This window comes from Pomacea canaliculata, linkage group LG6 (genome assembly GCF_003073045.1).
Source record: "Pomacea canaliculata isolate SZHN2017 linkage group LG6, ASM307304v1, whole genome shotgun sequence".
NCBI lineage: Eukaryota > Metazoa > Mollusca > Gastropoda > Architaenioglossa > Ampullariidae > Pomacea > Pomacea canaliculata.
The window spans coordinates 14,481,583-14,505,691 of record NC_037595.1 but is presented as its reverse complement, the minus strand read 5'-3'; the positions used below and the strand labels follow the sequence as shown (position 1 = coordinate 14,505,691).

Genomic DNA, 24,109 nt, shown 5'->3' with positions numbered 1-24,109 from the left:
GCTGTATCAGACTACTTTCTATTCTGTATCTGTACAATTCTATTTTCAGGAACAAGAATATCTATAAAATCAACAGAACAGGAGAGGGCATCTATATAGGTGAAAACAAGGTTCAGTTCAGGGCTGCAGAGACAACCATGTTCTGACATGTCCGACTACTCTAGCAAATGTTGTTTCCACTTTTGTGATGTAGTTTCCTGCGCAGTCTTACTCTCAACCAAATTCCAGCATTTGGCAGATGATCACAAGTAATTAGTAACGGGTCAGGTCGTCATCAACTGAAAGTCCTCAACACCTGTGGAGGGCAATTGGTGGCACACCTGTCATAGTGACAACTTAGTCTCTCTGGTTATAACACCTGTTCACGGCTGACCATCAGAAGGATGTGTGTGTTTGTGAGAGAGAGAGAGACACTTGAAACCTAGTGTCTGCTAATGATCGTGCACCTTAAGGTCTGCCTATGTTTGTAAAGCTCCTTCACAACTTGTCATTGGTAGTGGGATAAGACTGTACGGCTATAGACGCTGTAAGAATAATAATAATAATCCTCCAAGCATATGTCAAAATATATAAAATATTTAATAACTGACACTTTACTAAAAGAATATTGGAACATAATGCTAACAAAATAGTTGTGTTTATATATTCATGAATGTATGCATGCGTCCAGACATAGAAACAAATTATTTAATCAAGTATCAAATGACCTTTTCTTTTCTTCCTCACATTGTTTTGAGTTTCGTAGACACTTGTTTACATTAAATAATTTACACAGTGGTTGACCAACAGACCGGCAGGACAGATGGATGAATGGCTATTTATGTGGATACTCTATATTGTATGGCAATGTCAGCATCGACTTCAAACTGTCAGGGTGAGTGCTGTCATTTACTAGACGGTTCCAACTGGAGAAAATTCACTCGTCTTGTGGTTGGGGTTTTTTCGTAAGTTTTTAGTCACGTGGCCGCATGTGTGTCTTACATTTTACAAATACCACACGGCAGGTTAGAAGCAATGTTTAACGAGCGATTACAAGGCTGAACTTTGTTTTGTGTTGACAAAAGATGTAGTGATGGTGGTGTGTGAGAATACTGCGCATGAGAACAGAGTCTGTTGTTGTCTGTGGACGAGTGGACGTGTTCCTCAACACCTGGCTACAAGCGAGACTCACTTGACAATTATTTACTCAGTGCCCATGGCTAAAGGGAGGCAAACATTTTACACGAGCGACATTTACATTTACAGTCTAACAAAAAAAGTAACTTGCTAAAGTATAATACAGTTGAATAAAATGAGGTAAACAATAGGAACGGCATGCAAAGGTCAAACATACATCTACCCAAAAGTGAATTCTCTTGAATATTAAAGATACAATGCTGACAACATATATATATAAACAGTTACAGTTTGCAAAAGAAAATTAATGATCTAGCTTAGGCATACCTGAAGCCAATCAAACAGTAGACATAAGTCATGGAAATAACAGGTAAAACCAATGACTGGTTGCTGCGGGCTGTAGAAAGTAGAGACAGAGAGGCAGAGAAAGACAGAGCGATATAGAGACAACAGGTAAGCCAACAAAAATGGACTGTTTCAAGTGATATGGTCCCAAACATACATTCGAGCACAGTGCATGCACTATTAAGGAGACAAATGTTCCCACTAATTAATTCGTGTGACATGGAGTGGTAGGTAAAATATACAATTCACTCAAACAATAGTTAAAAACAAGTCCCAAGCAGTCAGCGATAAACAGCAACGGAAAACAATCTCCTCTAGGTACTGAACACATGAGTTTTGTAACATTTGAAACAGTAACAAAGAGAATTTCATCAGCTTCCATCTGATTCTGTGTACATGCACACAAGACCAACAGACCGAGGCTGTCCTTTCTTGTTTCTCTGTGCGACTTCTGAACTCTACTGCGTACGAATAAATGTAAACCTGACCATGGTTGTCTGAGAGTCTATTTGGTGGGAGGATATGAATGTGTTGTGGTATTATTGTTTTGTTGTTTACCTGCATCTACTTGCCCTCTGGGATAAATAAAGTGTTATCTTACCTGATCTTATCTAAGCTCTGTGGCGAGGGATGGACGGTAGGACATGCAAGGTGCGAATGGTGTTGAGTAATGGGGAGAAGGTGATGATCAAGTTCTATATGAGTTAAGTATTTCCATAGCAAGAGCTAAAGTTGTAGATGTTCAAGCTGATAGCAGTGAACAGAAGACTCGTTTGATGATGTTGTGAAGGCAAAGAGACCTGTGTCCCTGGGTCTTGAGTAATTTAAAGCCTGTCTTAGAGGGTTAATTACTATGAACATAATCAGTGTGCGCAGTTTCACGCGATGGTCTGCTTTATAAACATGAAATAAAGAACTTTTTGAACCTGGAAATGCCAGCCTGGTTTGAAAAAATGACGGAAAGAAAACATTGAAAGCTGGAAGTTAATTGTGAGGCCATACATTTTCCATAGGATTAACTAACTGGCGAGCACGAACTAAAACTTATGAACTAGCCCTAAACTAAAACTTGAACAAAACACTGCTCATAACAAAACATCTAATTGCGACACATAATAAAAACATTTGACTTCTCGTAAATGCATTTTATACAATCATTTCTTTTATATTTCATCAATTTTGGTCTCATATCCTATTTTTATATAGCCAATTTTGTTATCTTTATATAAACAGTTTTTCAAGCTTTGCTACGGATATATATTGCAGACTTTGCATGTGCTCACTTATACAAATACTTCTTCAGCACAAGACTTTGCTTCTGGTACTTGACAACAAAATTCCAAGGCAATTTTCATAGGGTTGGAGGGTGTTAAGATGGAGGAGGAGGAGGAGGCAGTGGATGATTGAAATAACAGCCGGTGACGTTGATGACGAGGAACTATTTCCTCTGTACAACTATGATGACCGCTGGAAGAATTCCCACTAGTAAACCAGTCCAAGTATAGATGTCACCTTTTAAGACTTCTTTGCCCCCGAGCCAGTTACTGTGCTGCTGAGATAAGAGCCAACTGATATGTTCAAGAGTATATATGGTATAAGTTTCAAACCTTGTCTGCAGAGCTTATAGTTAGTCCCAGGTATCACAGGGCAAGCTGCATACACATCCAGCATCTCTTAAGCTCTCTTTTTTCTCGTCCGACACGTGACCCAGCCTGCAAGAGTTCTTGGGCCCTGTAAGTACCTGTTCTTTGGTAGCATTTATCGTGGTATAAGTGGCAGCATGGATGTACTGATGACATGTCAATAGTTTCCTTCTCTCTTTCCTCTTTTATGGGGTGTTATGCGTAATATCACATGTGCCCCATATGATAACATTTTTTTTTTATTTTATGAAAAATAACTTTATGTCGAACAAACATCTTTTTCATAGCTAGAAGTTGCTCACCATCATCAACTCTAGGCCTGTCACTAGGATGGCGGACATGACCAGGCACGTGGTGATGTCGTTCCTGATGCTGATGGCGGCTGAATCTTTCCTTGTTGACGACACTCACGATGAGTCACTGCAGGTAGCACTGAATGCCATCGAACAGCTGAACAGCCGACTACAGGATGTGACGTCACGCCTTCAGGCTTCCGAAGCTGCTTTGAAAGCTTGTAAGTACGAATGTTGCTGACATTCAATCGAGTTTTAGAAAACATTGAAAAGATACTTCAGACACACTCAATGGCGGCAGGGTTTCTGAAACTGTTGAAATGACCTGGTGAGACACAAAAAGCGTGGAGTAGCCTCTAAAGACACCGCGACGACACCACTTTGCTATTCTTTTAAATAATAAAAAGAAGTTTTAAAGCACTTCGCGATCTGGACATTGACAATACTCAACATGAAAACAATCTTGTTGACAGTTTGACACATTTACAGGCTGATTAGCTAAAAGAAAGTGCTTTCTTTGTCTTTAATGACATGACACTGATGTTGAGTCATTGCTTCACAGACACGGAGAAGCTGTCCACGGCGCAGACATCAATAACGTCGCTGCAATCACGTGCTTTCTCAGGTAAATGCTTTTTAGATTATCAGTTTTATAGAAAAACAGTCCACACCATAATGGTAATTCTTTTTGAACTAAAACTGCTGTAAATAAAGAGGGAGCTAGTGACACACCATTTTTCTAAAACTGTCCTGAAGATATAAATTAAAGAAACATGTTTCAAAAATCGCTCCTGTTAGACGCGTTGCACGAGCTCCTTTTGATTTTCTTTATTTATGTATGTATTTTCTGCCGAATAGTTATTTCTGAACAAATTAAATCTGACAACTAGGGTCGTGCACCCGACCTTTGAATTCCGCCTCACAGATTTCATCTGGTACGACGACTGGGTGCTAGTGTTTCGGGCAGCCCAAGGTATAGAGAAGTCTGTCTACGACACCTGGACAGCCGCCGGTCGTCATGACGACGATCCCATTACCAGGCTAACGTTACCGTGTGGCTGTACCTCTGTTAACGGGTCCCTGCCCTGTGACAGACACTACCGCAGTCGTATTCTGGACACCTGGCCGTCATTGTCTATAGACCAGGTATGAATACAGGATAACAATAGACAGGGTATCCATGCAGGATAACAGTAGACAGGGTATGCATACAGAACAACTAAAGGCCAGATATACGCAGGATAGCTATATTCAAATATCTCCATAGAGCGACGGTTTGATTGTGTGATAGCTTTTAATGATTCATGGCCTGAAGACTTTCTCCTTCTTAGATTGGCCTTATGCTCCAAGACATTATGTTAAGTATTTGCCATTTTCTTCTTCATAATCATTAACATCATCAGGGCTTCTGCTTACGCAAAAAATTGCGTACAGTACGCATTAAAAGTTCGGAGGACCCCTTCAATTTTCGTCGATGGGGTCCCATTCAAAGTTGGGCGAAGAACAGGGACCCCTTAAAAATCTGAAGAAGGGGTCCCTGGGACCCCAAAGAATTTAGCCTTAGCAGAAACCCTGATCATGCTGCATAGCGCAAAATCCCAACAAGTGGTCATGCTCTCCGCGCTTCATATTACCAGGCTACGGAGAGAGAGCGCGCACGCACACACAGATATCTTAACCATGGATAACGCATGACCACAGAGAGACTGGACGCACTATTAAAAAAAGTATTCACGAAAATAGAAAATAACGTGCTCATAGAACCTGGAACAGATTGAATTGTTTTAAGAATTGGAGAGGCCTGACAGAAGTGTCGCTTTTATTTTAAGTAAACACGGTACAAACAATGGAGTGATACGTGGAGCACGATGGGGGAAGATGAGGCTGTGTGGGAATGGCCTAGATTGACCGTTGAACCTGATTTACAGGTGAAACTGGTGGTGTACGATCGCGGTGTTGAAAAGGCGCACGTGACGTTCAGAGGAACCGGTAGTACCAACATGTCGTGGTTCTCGCTGGATCGGGTAGTTGAGTCTTCGTGGGACGATCTCACACCAGCAGCCTCCGTCAACTACTTCAGCATTGACGGGTAGATGAATTAAAATGTTTAATACTTGATCATTTAAAAAAAAATCATAGTTTCAGTGATGACTACTAAGGCTACAAAAGACAAAGAAACGACTTTTGTTTGAGCTTGCAAGAAAGGTAGGCACAAAGTCAGCATCTGTATCTCTTGTTGACAAGCACTTGCCACCCAACACAGATCTTGTGGCACGAGGAACATGTAAGATGGGGAATGAGTGTGAGTAGGTGTGGGATGGGGTTGGGAATAGTTGAGGAATGTTTAATTCTTGCTAATGAATTATGTGTATTCAGTTTAGCTCCCAAGGATGTCTACAAAGTTACAAGAGATGTTCACTCTAGGGACAATATATATATATGTTCATTTTCTCAACAGAGCAGTAGTCTTCTCCTGAATGATGTAATCATTTTAGGTATATGTGTAAGCTAGTGGTGGTAGTAATAAGTAGTATTATAGTTGTAATTAATTATTTACTTACTTTAAGACGACGACGATGATGATGATGGTTGTTGTTTTTTTTTCTTCTTTTTCTTGTTGTTGTTATTATTATTATTATTATTATTATTATTATTATTATTATTATTATTATTATTATTATTATTATTATTAAAGACATGCCACTAGCACGATGCTCCGACGCTTCTTCATCAACCACGAGTACAACACGTGCGCAGGAGATTCCGGATGGCTTGTGGTCGTTGACCGAGAGACCGATGACTGCTCTTGGGGCACGAAGGGTCACTTCCCGTCCATCCTGTACGACCCCCAGCGGCGTGTGGTCACAGACGAAAGTAAGCCTCGTGTTGCCGAAGCATTATCTTTATCTTTGTCTTTACCGAGCCATCTTTTCCGCTCTGCATGTGGTGAAGTCAGTCAGAAGTCGGTTATTTTCATTAAAAGCCACACTTCAAAACAACCAGGAATCGACTTCATCTTGAGCGGCTAAGTTTCGGTTTTTCATTCGCCAAGTGCTGACTTACTGCAGGTGGATGCTCTCATGTGTGTTGATGGCTTTATATTAGATTTTCTTGAGCTGGTTTAAAAAGGAAGTCAAAATTCAATGCAAAACATTTTGTGAATTTTTAAAATATGACAGAATAATTTTCTCCTCTCTCTCTTTCTCTCTCTTCTTTCTGTCACGTGACTTTATGATGACAGTAAATAGTCGAAATGTTTTGTAGCAGGTCTGATAGAAGCTGACGTCATGGCAGTTTTTGTCAAATTTCGCCAAATCGCCGACCTTGGAGAAGTGTGCATGAAGTGATTATCAACATTGCACAGTGCGAAGTGTGCATGAATTATTTGTGAACACTCACAGTGTAAATGCCATCCTCGGTACAGCAGACAAGTGAGCTCGCCAGTTGTGGAAAAGAGCAAAAAGATTCCCCACCAGATGCCATTGTATTTACGCCTAGACTGCGAGTCTCATTAAATTGTCATAGTTGTGAAAAACACTGATTGTTGTGAACGTATGTAGGGTGGTCCGTGTCGTATGAACTGTACCTGATATAGCGCCGACATAAGCGAGTACTGACCAGACTGCCCAGAGTTTATCACTTGCTCAGACCATGAAAGGTGTCCCACTTCTTCAACAAACTTTACATGAACAAATAAAAATCTTTTTTTTTTAAATGAAAAACATCCACGAAAGTCCACGAAAATCCACGAAAGAACACTCCTACTACTGACGCAGACGACACGGCCATGCTTCTATTTTTATCGGTTCATGATTTTTCTCACTCGCTGCAGACGACACTCTTCCAATCTATTACGCACTCACACAGCGTCATTCTCACTTTGACGTCACGGGTTTGATGGGTAACTGCCCCTTCCCCTCCCTCGTACACGTTTGTCAGAGTAGCTGCCCTTGAGAAGGAGGTAAGCGACTGTGACAAACAACACACACCTACAGGTAAACACGAAGTCACAGCGACATCGTTTTGAACCGTTGTAGTCGAAACACATTCCTAAATGAAAATAAATAAAATATTCAAAGAATGTATAAATCTAGAACATCCTGTAATGATAACAAAAATGCAGTCGAGATGTAAGAAAAAAGGTGTGATGACTGTGTGGGAGTGTGTAGTGAGTGTGTGATGACTTTACGAGAGTGTGTACAACGACTATATGAGTAGTGACTGTATGTACGTGTAATTACTTTAATGTTGTGTTGTCGTACATGTTTTTGTGTTTAAGCCAAGAAACAAGCCTGCAGAACATTTCTGTGTGGTGTCCAGTCAGGACGTTTTAAATTATCCAGCGTGTGCGTATGTGTACATCAGTAGGTGGTCTAAGCGGAATCGGGGGCTCAACCTGTTGCATATGTATTTACAGAAAATAATGTGAATAAGTGTCTTTATATCATGTTTAAAAACACACATAACAACATAATAATAATACAGTAACATTCAATGCTTTTTTAAAGTCAGTCTCTAGCAAAAAGTGAAGTATTGTTCCGTGACTGGTACATCAAAGTAAATAGTAAAAACAATACCCGTAAGAAGAAAGTAAAGGCACAAACGGTTTTTTTGAGAAGACATATACAACAAAGGTCAGTTAAATAGTGAAAAACCAGCAAAAATTTTCTGCTAACATAACTGTCTCAATATAAATTTGCAATCTTGTTCCTTGTTTTTATCTAAGGTGACCAGACGTTTCGGGGGCGAAAGCGGGACACGTGCCGATGATGGTGTCGTCACCGTCAAAGAACGCCGAAAAAAGTGATTTTTAAAGACATCCGGGACATTTGATGGACTTGCCAGAATGCCAGAAAGCGGGACATTGGGCGTCCCGCCCGATGAGCAGGCGGGACACGAGGTCAAAAGCGGGACGTCTGGTCACCTTATCTTATCTGATAAGGACCAACATATATTTCAAAACTTGAATCGTGAAGTCAGAAATCTTTCGTGCCAGCGCATACATCTCTAACTTTGAAAGGACTTCTTCTTCGACAGACATGTAAGAGGTTTTTTTTACTGCTCAGAGTATAAGTGGGGTGTAAAAGGGAAACACAAATAGTATAAACTCGGATAACATCAGTGAATTAATCTGAGCGTGCATGTAATTAATTATTTGTTATTGACAATTCATTTGAATCACGAAATAACACACTGAGAATGATTCACAACATAAATTAGACAGGCGTTAACAATGTTTATTTCCAAAACAAAAATTTACTACAAATACATACAGCCAAGAAGCCTGAGTCATGAGAAAAAGTGACCAGTGCCATCTGGCTGGACTTTAACTTGCATGAAACGTCTGCTCCTGGTCTAGTAACCTCTCTGGGGGCAGATATACCTACAAGCCAGTTGGACTTTGTCTAATATAAAAATATCCTATCTTTAATACTTATATCTAATGTCACCGTGACTTTTGTGAAGCATGATCGGCGCTGTAGACTGTCTCCTAGGGTGACGATAACGACTGTAAAGAAGTGAATGACGGAGGGGAACTGGAAGATGACAGCAAGCGTCTGGCGAAAACAAGAATGTACAAACTGTTTCCCCATTTTCCGTAAGATTCAAGTGACGGTGATTCAAGACGGGGTCACATACACATACAACTAGATGTACACACAAGGGTTCATAGATACCACAGATGTGTGTTGTACAGTGACATCAAAATAACAAGACGCTCACGTGATTTGTAGAATGAGGCACGTGACCAGGTCCGTGTGGATGTTGCTGCTGATGCTGATGGCGGCTGAAGCTTTTCTCGTCGACGACAATCACGACGAGACACTGCAGGCAGCACTGACTGCCATCGAGGAGCTCAACAGCAGGCTACAGGAAGTGACGTCACGCCTTCATGCTGCTGAAAAGGCTTTGGCAGCAAGTAAGATGCAACAATAAATTACCCGTGATTACTGAAACTTCTTTGTGTATGTGATGTGATGCGATAGTGTGTGTGAGAGAGAGAGAGAGAAAGAAAGAAATCTTTTATCGAACAAAACATTCATAAATAGCTTCTACTGTGTATTTATGAATTTGAAAGAAAAGCAATCGTAGTGATCTCTTACTTTTCTGGGTTTTTAAAAAATATATATATAACATTGATGTCGGGTAACTGTTTTGCAGACACCATAAAGCTGTCCACAGACAGAAATGACCTGACGTCCCTGAAGTCACGTGCAGTATCGGGTAGGTGTGTTGTGGTTGGTGCACTCACGATACACGTTATGCTCTTGATCGTTCGACAATAGGTGTCGCTCTTTTAAACTATACTATAATCTTAATTAATCCATCTTTGTCTCGTTTTATTACTACATATTGGTTGACATTAGCAGAATGCCCAACCTAATTAACAAAATAATAAAATACCAATATAGTTATAGTTTTGCTTTGAACTGTTGAGTGAGCCTACGACCGGCGACCTTCTGCTTCCAAGTGAAGGGCAACAACCACAGGACAACGGCGCGTCCCGTAAAAAGTCCCGGATGAAAAAAAAAAAGAGCTGAAAGGGTTCTAATGATAATTAAGATTATTAGGTGTGTTTGACCACAAAGTTCGACAGTTACGTATATGACTTAGAGACATTTCTGACCACAATGACCCTAAAGTCTGACAACTAGAGTGTCATGTTCCTGACCTTTGGCCTCTGCCTCAGACTTCATCTGGTACGGAGACTGGGTATTAGCGTTCAGAGCCACGCGAGGTATCGGCAAACCTGTCTACGACACCTGGACGGCCGTTGGACACCATGACGACGACCCTGTGACCAGGATATCCTTACCGTGTGGCTGTACCTCTGTTGACGGCTCGCTGCCCTGTGACAGACACTACCGCAGTCGTCTGCTGGACACGTGGCCGTCATCATCTATAGACCAGGTATGCATGCAGGATAGCAATACACTGGGTCTGGTATACATAGTGTTTTAGTACAGCTATAGACCAGAAGAGAAAGAAAAAAAAATAGTCGAGTGAGAGAGAGAAGGCTTCAATTTTGATTGAATAAATTCTGAGTAAAAAGCTCGTTTTTCGTGTGACTACGCATGACTATTGACCCAACTTTGTTGACTTGACATTCCCGGAGAGGAAGGAAGGCACTAGAAAATGCACATTTTTTTGTTTGTTTGTTTGAAATTGTTTTTATAATTCTGGACTACAATTAATGAAACCACCAGGTGAGATTGGTGGTGTACAGTCACGGTGTTGAAAAGGCTCACGTGACGTTCAGAGGAACCGACAGTACCTACATGTCGTGGTTCTCTCTGGATCGGGTAGTTGATTCTTCGTGGGAAGACCTCACAGCAAAAGCAACTGTCAACTACTTTTCTATTCAAGGGTAAATGACTTTTGTTGCTTGACATTTAATCTCAAATTTTATTTATGAATAGCACCTCAGCATTGAAGGGTAAATAGATTAAATTATTTCTCCACAGATTTATCTTTTCCTTTCATAAAATTGAGGACACTGCATCGATCTGCAGACAGCTCGACTATATACATAAGTCGATTACATCACCTCTGTCTTGTACATATACCCATGGTGATGCTCTTCTGCTGGAGGTGGTGCTGTCATGACTGCTGTATATTTTGTCTGCGTCTACTTGAAATTCTATGTCCTTGTCCGCTGACTAAATAATTGAAGTACTGATTGACATTTAAACTTGAATGCTTCTTTCCAGGGACGTGCATTCCAACTTACGCAGACGCTTTTTCATCAGCCACGCCTACGGGGATTGCCCAAAAGACTTCGGGTGGTTCGTGGTGAATGATCAAATGACGGCTGGCTGCACATGGGAAAAAAAGAACTACTTTCCATCTTTTATGTACAGCCCCAGTGGGCACCTGATACTAGATAATGGTAGGTCACAGGTGAATATCGTCTCAGACTTTTAAAGTGACTTACACCACAGGTGTCTAACGATTATGTTGACGTGGAGTGATTTGATCCCAAGATAAACCTCTAGGAACAACAGGTAAGAAACGGAATCGTTTAACTGCTGCTGAAACTGTATTACCTCAGATCAAGAGCTACATACCTGTCTGTAGTTAAAAGGATTTCCACCGAATTAAAATTTGACCGGCTGAGTAGGATATAGCGCCGAATCATCGTATTGTCCTCGTACATCTTGTGGGAGGGATAGCACATTCCTATACTACTTGGTTGTCCTGCCAGTGAATGAGTATTTCAGAACCTAGTAATATTCTACAGCTTGCATGCTTGAATCTGGAGCCAATAAATGCAACAATATATTCAAACAAATCGGCAAGTAATCTGTTAGTCTAGACACAACAAATTATTACGAGTGTATGATTTGTCATAAGACGAAATACTTATGTTGATTCGTCCGATCACATTTCTCTTAAAATGTCTGTTTCTCTCATTCTGTTGGTAGTAACCTGAAATGTTTTGTCGCAGATCTGGCAGAAGGTGATGTCATGGCAGTTTTTGTCAAGTTTCGCCAATCCGCCAACCTCGGCGATGTGTGCATGAGATAACTGTCAACGCCACAGTTTGAAGTGTGCAGAGTAATAAAGTGCTAACTTGTTGCAAACGTGACACCTCCACCAAGAAATTGTTTTAAATTAGAAAAAACTGAATCCAAGGTTGAAAATTAAAACATTTCAAGAACTGAGAGATTTACAGTGTTGTGCACGGCGGACATAATAGGCACAAGCTATAAATAGAAATTAGAAGAGAGAGTTTGACTGTCTGAGAGCGTGTTGTTAGACTGTTCTTAACCTCAACGGGGAAAGTCGATGAAATTTCTCTGTTTTAGCCTAGTAACTTAAGAAAACAAACAAACAAACAAACAAACAAACAACAACAACAAATCAGTATTTCTTTTGCGATACCCTGTCAGCGGTACCTTAATTGTGATCCTTCCTTTCTTCTAATTAATGACGATGAAAAAGAAGAAGATTATTATTATTATAGGATTAAAACTCAAGCTAAAGTGTTATGGGATCATATTGATATAATGAGGAACTATTATTAAATCATTATTATTAAATGTTATTAAATTTTGCAACGCAAATAAAATTAAAAAATGAGAAGAGGACATTCAACCACGTGGTATGACTTTCTGGAGACAAAACAATAATAAATAGATAAGCAAACTACGAACTAGATAAAAGTAAGGGCGCAGAAGTAAACAACGCAGCTGCTATACCTTTAATCACTGATAGAGCCAGCAAAGACGACCTTCCATGTATTTGCGACCTATGTGAACCTGTCAGTTGATGTTCATATCTGATAAGGTACAAGCTTCATAACTGCTTCGTTGCTAAAGAATTGAGTCATTGACTTCAGAAATCTTTCAGAAAAACTTGCAATCGTCCATATATTTCCAGAAGAACTCTCTCTCTCGATCGAATGGTAAGTAGATTTTTTGAAATTACGACAGTATGTATTACAGTGGGAAAGAAAGCAGTACACACAGCTTAAGTTGAATAATTACGACAAAATTCATTACAATGGGTGGGGGAGAGAATTGGTGTTTTACACCGAGCCAGCAACTAAGGTCATATCACGGCATGGCAGCCAGCCCTGTAAACAGATGCCTCGTCAGAGAAAAATAAAACAATAAAAGAGCGTGCCTGAGACAGTATCCGAACCGTCAGTCCTCGCTGTATTAGTGGCAGACGCTAACCGTTGCGACCCCGGATCCCTCCCATGACAATGGGAAACAAAGCAGTGCAGACACTACAAGTTTCATAACTGCTTCGTTACTAAGTACACAAAATGTAGCTGATGTAATGTCACGTGATTTGTAGATGACGTACATGGCCAAACACGTGACCACATCGCTGTTGATGCTGATGGCGGCTGAAGCATTTCTTGTCGACAACACCCACGACGAGACACTGCAGAGAGTGATAACTGCCATCGAGCAGCTCAACAGCAGACTACAGGCGGCCGAAGCCGCCCTGGCAGCAAGTAAATACGGATCTTGCCTTTGATCATGCCAAGTCTCTGTAAGTGTGAGTGAGTGAAAAAGTGGATGTGGCGACTGCGGAAAAGTTCAGTAATGTAAGTGTAGCAGGGTAGACGTTGTTGATCGCCCAATCTTTCCTCAAGAACAAAACACAACACTTTCCTGGATTCTGAATCGTTTTACCCCAACGCCACTCGGTAGTGCTAGCTATGACAAAATCGAGTCTCGATTGATTAGCAGACATTTTCGTGTGGAGGAAATGGTAGCTACGCATGCGCACACCTCGCTTCAACGTGGAGTCTCGCTCAACGGTCTTGCTACACACTGTGTGCGTGTGTATGCGTGTGTATGCGTGCTATGTTCCATACTACTATATAAGGACCCTCAAGCTTGTTACTGAATGCTTTAAATTTGGTATTTATGATCTTACTAGAAGATAATATTGTGTTGATAGACCAAATTATCGGTCAGATGTAGTTTTCAAACCAAACTGACTGCTGGGTAATTAATTTACAGACACGGAGAAGCTGTCAAGAGACCGAAGTGACCTAACGACCCTGAAGTCGACGGCGTTGTCGGGTATGTGTGTTGTGCACCAAGACCCAACTCCTACTCGCAGTAACCTACACTCGTTCGACCATTGCAGAATGCTAATTAAACTCAGCTTTGGTTTAATTACTCAATATCTCGTGCTCTCGTGGTATCATTACATGTCGTCTTTCACAGAACACCAGTATCCTAATTTAAATTAAACAAAGAGCCTATACTGACTCTCCCACTTTGTCTTTTTTAGAGAAAAGTTCCTAACGCCTAGCTCATAAGTCATGGCACTTCATTGATCAGTTCTGTAGCCAAAACTCAAGTGAATTTTAAGCAACACAGAGTTTAACAAGAATAAAAGGGCGGAGGGAATTGTCTTCACTTTTTTATTGACAACCCAGGTCCAACTTTCAGTTATCGGGTAAAGCTCTTTGTATTTCTGTATTCAATGACGAAATTTTAAATGTTCGAAAAAAAAAATTAAAAAAAAAGGGGAACAACTACGATCCAAAAAATTTTCTTGTGTATTTGTATGTGAATATAGCGGATATACATGGAGAACTTGAAACAATTGACTGACATTACAACATCGATGTTTCTCGTTAACTGATCTGTTATAGTTACCATTGAAAAAATCAATCTCGCGTAACTAGTTCAGCAAATAATTTGTACAATCCTTATTAAAATTAAATATACGATAGTAATATTTACAGTATAGCAAAAAAGATGAATTTAAAGGGTCAACACGAGTGCAACATTTTTTCTCTATGAATGGTTTAGTTTAATTTTAAACAATAGATAATTCCTCAATGAGAGTATATAATATGAAGGATTACTTTGGGTTGTTTTTTTTCGGTCAGTTCATGCAGACGACACTATGTTAAGATATACCGTCACCAGAAAGGGTAGACATAGAGAGGCTGCACTCTGGTAGTATCACGTTTCGAAGGGACATAACTTTTCTTCACAAGTACGGACAAAGAAGGAGTGCAGTCCCTCTATATCTTCGCTCTCTGCCGTCACTTCGTCACTCTGCTTTTTGACAATTCCAGGTGTAACGAGGAGAAAAAAATTTTGTATAATATTTCTTGTCCCTCTTCGTCACACAGTACCGCTAGAACATGTTTTTGTGATACTTTATGCTGTATTTCCAGTGATTTTCGCTGAGCACTTGGTTTCACATTTGATACTGCTTGTTCAGAAAGGTTATTATAATCCTGGTCAATACGCACACACATCTTCTGTCTAGCTCGCTCCATCAAGAAGGCGATAAATGTTATTATAAAACCTTAAAAAACACGATCTACCTTCAAATCTTGGAAAAGTTGTAGGTGTTAACAGGCTTTTCTTCGACGTATTCCGATTGAAATGTTTTGACTGAATACGACTAGCTTATGTAAAGCTCATTACAATGCGTCTGTACAAATAATTAAATGTCTCAAAGCCACAACAGCGCATTTCAGTTTCATCTGTCCGTCAAGTTCTTTTCTAAAAGTCTAAATTTTACTAGGGTTTCATCTGGTTTAGTTCATTAGTTCTTATTATTTTTCATAAAATGGGTCAATCAAATGTTACTGCTCATCTTGAGAACTTTAAATGGTGAACAGTGAACTGTGGGTTATTGTATAACCATTGTGAACATTGGATTATTGTGAGAACGGTAATAAGTTGTATGATTTCATCTTACCCTAAATGTATAATATTTTTGTAGATATACCTATATGTGTTGTTTAATTGTATTCTTTAATTCCTTCTGAGTGAGTGTGTTGTAATTAGGTGTGTGGGCGAATTCTGTATGAGTGCATATTAGTGCAGGACCCACAATCAGACCTTTACAATGTTTTACCCCTGACCTTTGGCTTCTGCCTCAGATTTCATCTGGTACGGGGACTGGGTATTAGCATTCCGGGCCACGCGAGGCATCGGCAAACCTGTCTACGACACCTGGACAGCCGTTGGACGTCATGACGACGACCCTGTGACCAGACTGGCTTTACCGTGTGGCTGCACCTCAGTAAACAGCTCCCTGCCCTGTGACAGACACTACCGCAGTCGTCTGCTGGACACCTGGCCGTCAGCAGCCATAGACCAGGTGTCATTTTCAAAATACATGTAACAATATGAGCATCGGTCTAGATGTGTTATGTGAGAGACTGTCTGGTCAACTACAAATATTCTATTTGTTAACATGTAAGCTGCAGGTGAGGGGCGTGGTGAATGCACTAGCACGTTTCTCTAGCCCCAGAAATGTTTATTTGCGATTGCAGGTGCGACTGGTGGTGTACGATCACGGTGTTGAAAAGGCGCACGTGACGTTCAGAGGAACCGGCAGTACCTACATGTCGTGGTTCTCGCTGGATCGGGTAGTTGAGTCTTCGTGGGACGATCTCACAACAGCAGCCACCGTCAACTCTTTCAGCATTGAAGGGTGGATGATTTTTTATCACAGATCTTATCTATTACTATTTAGAATATCGACGATGCAAAACACTGAAAACTTGACTGCGATAATAAGCTTTATTACACTACCAGCTATGATATTTGTTAGTCCTGTTCTTTTCATACGGTGTCACTTTTCCTGTACTCAATGTACCATCATTATTCCTTCACTAATAGTTACTACTGCTGTTTCTACATCGCCCCTACTCATTGGTCCATAACCCTGTGTAGATAGTCGTCTTCTTAAACTGACCGATTATTAATCTCTGCTTAACCTAACACTATAAGACGGATCAGGGAAAATGTACAGTAAACTGAACCTTTTGGATGAAATTAGTTAAAATTTTTGTGTTTGGGATTTACTGTCAGAGATTCACCATCCGCATATCATAGACGCTTCTACATCAACCACGTCTATAACGAATGCCCTGGAGACTCCGGATGGTTCGTGGTCATTGATCAGATGACAGATGTCTGTTCGTGGGCTATCAAGAACTACTTCCCAGCTTTCCTGTACAGCCCCCAGACACACGTGATCCTAGATAGTGGTAAGTCACAGGAGTCTTTTGAGTATAACATTTGTAACACCATGTAACATGTAACACCAAATAAACAGACTTCTAACGACTGTGCCGCTGTGAAGTGATCCAAAGGAGGCACTGGCCTCAGAGTATGACATGCGAAATAAAATTACTTGCCTGCATGCCTGTGAGATCAACAGACCATTTAACAACATACACGATTTTCTTAGGACATTTAAGAAAGCAGTGTTTGTGTGCTTGTGTGTTTGAAGACTTTGATCGAGTGTCGCTACCTACAAATCAAAAATGTTACAACAAGGAAAGGCTCCAGCTTGCATGCTTGATAATTTAATTATGCAAAAGTGTGCTTTTACAAATTAGCAAGTAGTTTGTGTCACAGTTCATGTATTACGAGCGCATATTTTGTCCTATAACGAAATTTCCTATCGCTCGACATCTGACAAAAACATTTTGTTTGTTTGTCTCGCTGTGCTGGCAGTAACCTGAGATATTCATGTCACAGGTCTGGTAGAAGCTGATGTCATGGCAATTTTTGTCAAGTTTCGCCAATCCGCCAACCTCGGCGATATGTGCATGAAATAACTGTCAACGCCACACAGTGCGAAGTGTATATGAAGTGACTGTCAACAGCACCCAGTGACCACGTGACAACGTCAACACTAACTGTTGTACAGCATAATACTATAAAATAAAATCGAACATTAATAGAATTTAGAGATGTAGAGCGTTGTGTATATGCACAAGGCATCAAATTGAGAGAAGAGGGAGTGTTTGACTGAGAGCCTGCACCTGATGCTTGATGGTCTTCTTAAAAATGACTGTGACAGACGAAATTCTTGTTTTAGCTGAATAACAAACGAAAACAAAATAATGTAATGTATTACATCTGTTCTTGCTGTGTACGGTCAGTGGTACTTTGTGATACTACATTATGTTAGTGTTTGATACTACATTTATATTGTTAATATTTGAAATAATAAAATAGTCAATGGTAAAAAAACAACAACAAACAAAGAAATGAAAAGTATTGGCTTAACTCTGATACGTTGTAAAAGAATCTCTCCGACAGCAGAAAAACTCCATACGACCGCAAGACTTTTTGCCTTGAAGAAAGCTGCAATACTACACCATAACTGCAATATTTTTCTTTTCTTTTCCATAAAGCTTTTCAAAAAAACCGCAGAATCTTAGAGTTATAGCACCGCTTCATTACAACAAGATTTACTTCCCTTCCTTTTTTTCCTGCAGGACTTCCTTCCCTTCCCCAGTAAATGTCTTCTGTTTCGCGTCGCTTCTCAGGACAGTCTGTGTTGTTTGAATGCTGGGAGTATTGTGACAAGGAGCACGAAAGAAAATTCAACGCATCAAACAGTTAAAATAATAAAACAATGCACAATTTTTTAATAAAAAGAGTAATTGCTGCACATTAATCTTTTTCTTTGGGGTTGAAATCGCAAGTAGCGTGACTTAATTTTCCTGTTTTTGTTTTGTGCCCTCCCCTCTCGAGCTCCCTTCATCCTTGGCGATTCTTGCTCTAAGCTGCTGTGAAAGAACGGAGAGCACACGTTGTCTCGCTGTCCATAAAGAAGTTTTCCATGGCCAAGTCTGGCACCAGCTCTGTGTCAGTCGTCAGTGGGCGAGGTGACGGTCGTCTGTCGCCTGTGGGAGCGGATGAGGTCGGCCGCGTGCTCGCCGATCATGATGACCGCAGCGTTGGTGTTGCTAGACACGATGACCGGCATCACTGAGGCGTCGGCCACCCGAAGACCCTTTACGCCTTGTACCCTGCAAAGACAGGGTACATCACTCCCACCATGTATCCTGAAATTACCGAGTACAGTAAGACCTTCATGCTATGAAGCCTCCAATGACAGCAGACATTACCTCCTCCACATCTGGCAACGACAGGGTAAATAAATCCCTCCACTCTATGTACCCTTTATCGACAGTCTTCACATCCTGTATCCTGCAACGTCAGGGTACACTAGCTTAAAGTACTTTTCCAGGCAACGATGATGCATACCAACCTTTCCTCTACCTTTACCCTGTAAATACCAGTTGACAGTTACTTACCTTAGCTGCGGATCCACGACGGCCTTGGGATGGCCGGGTGGCCCCATGCTGCAGGTGCCCACCGGGTGGTAGACGGTCTGCGCGTTTCGTCTGACCATGCAGCGCCAGTACTCGTCAGAGTCGTATCCATGGTGACTGCAGAAACGAGAAGGACTGTCGGACGGCTTGGCTCCTACACCCTGCATGGCGGGGGTCCGCATCAAGCGCTGACACTCCCGGATACCTGCCGGTGACGGTCACACACTCTCAAGGTTGTGAAAATACAATTCTGGATTCCATTGCTGAGATTTTTCTTTCCATGTGTATGTCGTGCACGTGCTGTGTGCGTACATGTACGTGAATAACTGCGCGTTTGATGTGTGTGCGTATGTACGAGATTTAATAATGGTGAGTCATCGACTAGACGTCACATCGTGTGGACACGTCACCTCGAACAAGAACGTCCACGTCTTCCGGGTACTGCAGGTACTGCGGGTCGATGAGTGGGTAGGTGAAGGGATCAGACGTGGCCAGTCTGAGAGTGCCGCGACTGACCGGTCGTAACAGGGTGGCCAGACAGGTGATGGCGTGCTGGAAGGTGTCACGCCGAGCTGCCTCCTGCAGTGACTGTAGCACGCGCGCACACAAACAGAACGTTGAGTAAGAAGTTTAGCTCACGTACACACACACACACACATACAGAACGCTCAGTAAGAAGTACACATACACACACAAACACACACGCACGCGCATAAACACACCTCTTGCGAGTAGCCGTATACACGAAGCTTGTTAGTGTCGAAGTTGCGGCCCAGCAGCATCAACTGCACATCAGGCCACTGCAGGCGGCGACTGTCCTGGTCTGTACAGACCAACAGGTTCACCTCGTGTGACAGAGGTGACGACAGGTGACCTGAGAACATCCTCAAAATGTAAACGTTAGGGAAAAAATCCTCCCACAGGGCATCTTGACATGGAAAGGAGGACCTCTGTATGTACCGTGAATGTCGTGCTTGTGTCGACGGAGTTCACTAAGCTTGTGTGCTCTGTGCGTGTGACGTGTGACGTGTGACGTGTCTCAAGCGTGCTGTATTCACCATGTGGGAGTGTAAAGAAGACAAAAGCTAGGAGTGACGTAACACAGGAGTGACACCTGTTCTGAAAAGTTGGTATTGCAGACGCGTCCAAGGAGACTGTAGTTCCCTTGAGGAGACTGACACCGGCTCCTGCAAGCCCACCTGGAAATCGTAGACCATGTGGTCGTGAAGATTGTCGCCCACAGGCAAGTCCGCCACCACCGGGATCTGTGACAGAGGACTTGACAGTCACGTGAGGGACTTACACGCCAGTCACGCGCATGTACTATTCACACCACGCTTACAATGTAAGTCACACAATCTGATTCCTTTCATCCTGCACGCGGTCTGTCACCTTCCACTCGTTCAGCCACTGACTTCCGTCAACACGCGGAGGTCTGTCACAACACTCACATGCGGTTCTGTCACAAGACTCACGTGCAAGTCTTGGAGATGCTGACGAGGTCCGATTCCCGACAGCAGCAGCAGCTGTGGAGACCCGATGCTTCCTGCTGACACGATTACCTCCTTTGACACTTGCACGGTGAACCGTCGGCTATTTCGGACGAACTCCACCCCAACAGCTCGCTGGTGCTCGATAACCACCTGCCAACAAGTATGGTTTCTTGTACAAGGTGGGCTACCCATAAACAAAAACTAGTTTTGACAACCTAGGTCATAGAACATCAGTCAGTTACCTAACCAACTCAGCTGCAAATGTTTGTATCAGGTAGTCTTAATTACTGACAGGTGGAGCTTTTCAGTTTGGCCGAACACAACGAGACACATTTTACTCGAACACAAAGTAAAACATCTTACCTGAGGAGAAGTTGACACATTTTATACAAACACAAATATAATTTTTTTTTTTTATCGGAACACAAGGTAACACATTTTATCCGAGCACAGAGGAGAAGCAATACACCGTTAATCAGCCTCACCCTCGTAGCATGAGCGTTGACGAGGACATGGAGGTTGGGGCGCGTCAGAGCGGGATGGATGAAAGCACGTGACATACCCCAACGCTCGCCCTTGTAAAATGTACCCTGAGTTTGAAACACACCTGTTAATAATAAATATAATAATTATAATAATTATAATTTTCCATTTAGCGCTACCTCTATTTCGCCTGTCTCTCGCAAGTTTGTCGACCGCTCTTTGAAATACGTTCTTACGATATACTCAAGGAAGTATGACTCTTGAATTCATGGTTATGTGGAATATTTTATAGTTATCTGGGATATGTTGTAGTTATCTGGGATATGTTGTAGCTATCTGAGATATGTTGTAGTTATCTGGGATATGTTGTATTTATCTGGAATATCTTATAGTTATCTGGGATATTTTCGAATTAAAAACTGCCTTCTTTATGGACAGCGTTGGGGTCAATGATGTCCATGCCCATCTGTGTGCCGGCTTTCAACCAAAGGTCAGTCAGGGGCAGCGTGTTGCTCGAGTCCACTTTGACCTCTCCTCCCTGTCCGTGGTAACCTGGAGAATATACAGTTGAACGGTGAGTAGAACCTGGCCTGTAGCAATGCCAGTGGTTTGGTGCAAGGAAACAGCAACATGGTGACGGTATAGTAACATGTGAAATTATTGATACATAGCCCTGTCTTCATGCCTATAAACATTGTAATGTGTGCATGTGTTTGTGTGTGCGCATGTGTGTTTTAAGGGAGAACACTCGACGAAGACAGGAGACTGGCCTGGGACCATTTCTAGAAACAACATAAATTCAGGGCCAGAGGAGCCCGACGGTGGGCGTGTGAGCGCCCTCTACTGACCGCCTTGTACGTAGTCCATGTTCTGGTTGTCCTCCGACTTCCGGAAGTACGGCAGGACGTCTGAGTAGCTCCACCCTTCGTTACCCAGCTCCGCCCATCGATCGTAGTCATGGTGACTGCCGCGCAGGTAGATCATGGTGTTGAGGTTGGAACTTCCTCCCAGCATGCGCCCCCGGGGCCAGAAGCTTTTCTACCAGACAGCAATCGATTGTGGGAGGTGAGGAGCTGTGTTGTTACCGTCCTCATCTGACCACAATCAGACACCTCGCCTCTTAAACTGTTTGAACAGTTTTTGTGCGGTAATTACGTCACGCATGCCTGCACGCGCAAGATGACGATGTCACACGAGATAATACCGCGAGCACGTGAAACCTCGGACAACACGTGTTAACACGGTATGGACAGGAAGTCTTCAGCGTCCTAACTTTGATGCACGTGCACACACACAAACGCACGCACACTCATGCATGCATGCACGGATGTGAAAGAGAGAAAAAAACTGAGTTTTGCTGGCTTAGAAAGTTCAGGTGAAGTCACTGAAGAAAAGACAAGACGGATATAACCTGAAGACTGATACGCTAGTAAGTCTGGCTGCAAATGAAAGTAGAGAGGTTATGACCCTCGACCTTATCTTTATAGCCGGCGTGGGAGTGCAGCTGAGGCACCGTGTAGTAGTCCCAGTCCAGGTGTGAGTGGTACATCGTGCCCACCAGCGCGGGGGTGTACACGCTGGCCAGCCCCCTGTCGTCTGGCCCCGCCTCCAGCAGCAGTACCGTGACGTCACTGTCCTCGGACAACCTCGCGGCCAGCACGCAGCCTGCCGTGCCCCCGCCCACTGAAACACCTTATCTCAGTCACTAAAACACAAACGTCGCTAGAAGTTAATTATGGCAGTACAAGTGCCACTAGAAGTTACTTCCATCACAAACACCAGTAGATATTAGTTTCGACACACAAACACCTTTAGCAATTACATTTAATTACATTACATAACTGACGATTGCATATGTTTGTCACAGACATGTCACTGAATACTTTATCACAAAATACATTTTCCAATGACCAAAGCTGGCACCTGCTACAGCCTAACAGCCAATGTTTTTATCAAATTTCATCATCAAGAACTCGAGTCAATAAACGTCTCCTTCTGGAGGTCTTGAACTATAGTCTTGACTTCTCGTCAGTCTCGGCCTGCCAAGTCTCGGTTTGCATCCGTCGTGTTGACGTCACTGACCGTTTTAAGTGACGCAACTGGCAGCTTCATCATCAGTCACAAGAAACACCAACGGGTTTCCATCAGAAGCTACAGTCGTAGCAGTACAGTAGCCAGCTACCAATGGCACACGTCTCTTACCTACGACGTAGTCGTAAGTGGTGTTCACTCTCGTGGTCAGAGGAGTCATTTCATCCGATCTGGAAGCAATGTTGGTCACTGACCATGCAAGTATGGCCGCTACCAGAGCCAGTGTAGCAGCCAGAAGCCACTGCATCTTGAAGGTTCAATGTCCAAGAGCACCTGGTGACCCTGTCGTCTGTTCCGCTTGTGAGACGTTAAAACAACGTTGGACTCACCATGCAGTAGCCACAGTCAGCAGCCTAATGTAGACAGGAATGTAAATCACACAAACAGATCGACTGACAGACTGACAGACTGAAAAGCGTCCGGGCGTGAAGACAGACAAAAAAAGGAGATGCGGTAAGAGAAGGGAGAGAATGGGTAGGGGAGATAATTGACTATAATTAGCTCGCGTGATGAGGCAGGCAAAGTGTTCAAGAATGTTCCGGAAGGGAGGGAAGATTTGCAGGAGATGACTGAGTAAAGATGACATAGAAAGACACTTACTGCGAAGTAATGAAAGGGGTCTGGTACAAAGATAAACTTCTTGCAGTCTACCCTGCCTCTAGCCTTATGTTCAGCCAGTAGTCACATACTACTCTCGACAGTACTCCTGTAGCCTGGTACTCGGACAGTACTCCTGTAGCCTGGTAGTCTCACAGTGCTGCTGCTAGTAGTCTGGCACTCAGCAGTAGCTCTGTACAGTACACTGGAAAGACACTGTAACACTGTGAACAAAGATGTTGCAATATTATGTAAGGGTCTCCACCAATCTTTACTCTTGTGACAGTTAACAGCAGCTTCTAACCAATAATCACTGTCGTATTATGCTGAGATAACTGCAGCACTCGACCTTTCGTGCACACGCATGTGTCACGCTCTGTGGTCTGAATGTTTTCAAGTATTACATCACCTTCTTCAGTCTTGACTAATTAGTTTGATTCGACATGGCAGACTGAGCGCTGTTCTTAT

The 24,109-nt window shown here is 42.4% G+C and overlaps 4 protein-coding genes across 10 annotated transcripts; 3 read left to right on the top strand and 1 right to left on the bottom strand.

Annotated features, from left to right (window-relative positions):
* Positions 1–3,043: 3,043 nt before the first annotated feature.
* On the top strand, positions 3,044–6,934 carry LOC112567338. Of its 3 annotated transcripts, none has more exons than XM_025244003.1 (7): positions 3,044–3,194; positions 3,392–3,618; positions 3,960–4,022; positions 4,323–4,543; positions 5,326–5,486; positions 6,093–6,271; positions 6,665–6,934. In XM_025244003.1, exons 2-7 carry the CDS (start codon positions 3,435–3,437, stop codon positions 6,742–6,744), a joined length of 888 nt encoding a protein of 295 aa, XP_025099788.1. In that variant the 5' UTR covers positions 3,044–3,194; positions 3,392–3,434; the 3' UTR covers positions 6,745–6,934. The 3 variants fall into 3 exon arrangements, with proteins under 3 accessions (XP_025099788.1, XP_025099786.1, XP_025099787.1); XM_025244001.1 differs by having other exon boundaries at positions 6,662–6,934; XM_025244002.1 differs by having other exon boundaries at positions 3,069–3,194; positions 3,434–3,618; positions 6,662–6,934.
* A 1,395-nt stretch (positions 6,935–8,329) lies between these two features.
* Positions 8,330–12,063, top strand: LOC112566859. Of its 2 annotated transcripts, XM_025243264.1 has the most exons (8): positions 8,330–8,438; positions 9,133–9,317; positions 9,560–9,626; positions 9,837–9,895; positions 10,089–10,309; positions 10,606–10,766; positions 11,110–11,288; positions 11,847–12,063. In XM_025243264.1, exons 2-8 carry the CDS (start codon positions 9,134–9,136, stop codon positions 11,924–11,926), a joined length of 951 nt encoding a protein of 316 aa, XP_025099049.1. In that variant the 5' UTR covers positions 8,330–8,438; position 9,133; the 3' UTR covers positions 11,927–12,063. The 2 variants fall into 2 exon arrangements, with proteins under 2 accessions (XP_025099049.1, XP_025099050.1); XM_025243265.1 differs by lacking the exon at positions 9,837–9,895 and having other exon boundaries at positions 9,560–9,622.
* Positions 12,064–12,597: 534 nt separating this feature from the next.
* On the top strand, positions 12,598–17,596 carry LOC112566858. Of its 3 annotated transcripts, none has more exons than XM_025243260.1 (7): positions 12,598–12,688; positions 13,205–13,367; positions 13,882–13,944; positions 15,777–15,997; positions 16,173–16,333; positions 16,714–16,892; positions 17,389–17,596. In XM_025243260.1, exons 1-7 carry the CDS (start codon positions 12,671–12,673, stop codon positions 17,466–17,468), a joined length of 885 nt encoding a protein of 294 aa, XP_025099045.1. In that variant the 5' UTR covers positions 12,598–12,670; the 3' UTR covers positions 17,469–17,596. The 3 variants fall into 3 exon arrangements, with proteins under 3 accessions (XP_025099045.1, XP_025099047.1, XP_025099048.1); XM_025243262.1 differs by having other exon boundaries at positions 12,673–12,806; XM_025243263.1 differs by having other exon boundaries at positions 12,673–12,806; positions 13,205–13,405.
* Positions 17,597–18,264: 668 nt separating this feature from the next.
* On the bottom strand, positions 18,265–23,858 carry LOC112566857 (glucose dehydrogenase [FAD, quinone]-like). Of its 2 annotated transcripts, XM_025243258.1 has the most exons (12): positions 23,645–23,858; positions 23,156–23,397; positions 22,428–22,636; positions 21,802–21,991; positions 21,377–21,505; positions 20,956–21,077; positions 20,453–20,620; positions 20,092–20,242; positions 19,700–19,851; positions 19,388–19,565; positions 18,960–19,182; positions 18,265–18,671 (listed from the first exon to the last, which is right to left on the bottom strand). In XM_025243258.1, exons 2-12 carry the CDS (start codon positions 23,289–23,291, stop codon positions 18,509–18,511), a joined length of 1,821 nt encoding a protein of 606 aa, XP_025099043.1. In that variant the 5' UTR covers positions 23,292–23,397; positions 23,645–23,858; the 3' UTR covers positions 18,265–18,508. The 2 variants fall into 2 exon arrangements, with proteins under 2 accessions (XP_025099043.1, XP_025099044.1); XM_025243259.1 differs by lacking the exon at positions 23,156–23,397.
* Positions 23,859–24,109: the final 251 nt, after the last annotated feature.

Coding starts and splice junctions, on each gene's coding strand:
- LOC112567338 (XM_025244001.1), top strand. CDS start 3,435: ATGGCGGACATGACCAGGCACGTGGTGATGTCGTTCCTGATGCTGATG. Junction 3,619..3,959: donor CGAAGCTGCTTTGAAAGCTT/GTAAGTACGAAT, acceptor ATTGCTTCACAG/ACACGGAGAAGCTGTCCACG. Junction 6,272..6,661: donor GCGTGTGGTCACAGACGAAA/GTAAGCCTCGTG, acceptor AATGTTTTGTAG/CAGGTCTGATAGAAGCTGAC.
- LOC112566859 (XM_025243264.1), top strand. CDS start 9,134: ATGAGGCACGTGACCAGGTCCGTGTGGATGTTGCTGCTGATGCTGATG. Junction 9,896..10,088: donor GCAACAACCACAGGACAACG/GCGCGTCCCGTA, acceptor CCTCTGCCTCAG/ACTTCATCTGGTACGGAGAC. Junction 10,310..10,605: donor CGTCATCATCTATAGACCAG/GTATGCATGCAG, acceptor TGAAACCACCAG/GTGAGATTGGTGGTGTACAG.
- LOC112566858 (XM_025243260.1), top strand. Junction 13,945..15,776: donor GAAGTCGACGGCGTTGTCGG/GTATGTGTGTTG, acceptor CTTCTGCCTCAG/ATTTCATCTGGTACGGGGAC. Junction 16,893..17,388: donor ACACGTGATCCTAGATAGTG/GTAAGTCACAGG, acceptor TTCATGTCACAG/GTCTGGTAGAAGCTGATGTC.
- LOC112566857 (XM_025243258.1), bottom strand. CDS start 23,291: ATGCAGTGGCTTCTGGCTGCTACACTGGCTCTGGTAGCGGCCATACTT. Junction 19,852..20,091: donor ATACCAACTTTTCAGAACAG/GTGTCACTCCTG, acceptor GGATGTTCTCAG/GTCACCTGTCGTCACCTCTG. Junction 19,183..19,387: donor CGTGGACGTTCTTGTTCGAG/GTGACGTGTCCA, acceptor CGTCACCGGCAG/GTATCCGGGAGTGTCAGCGC.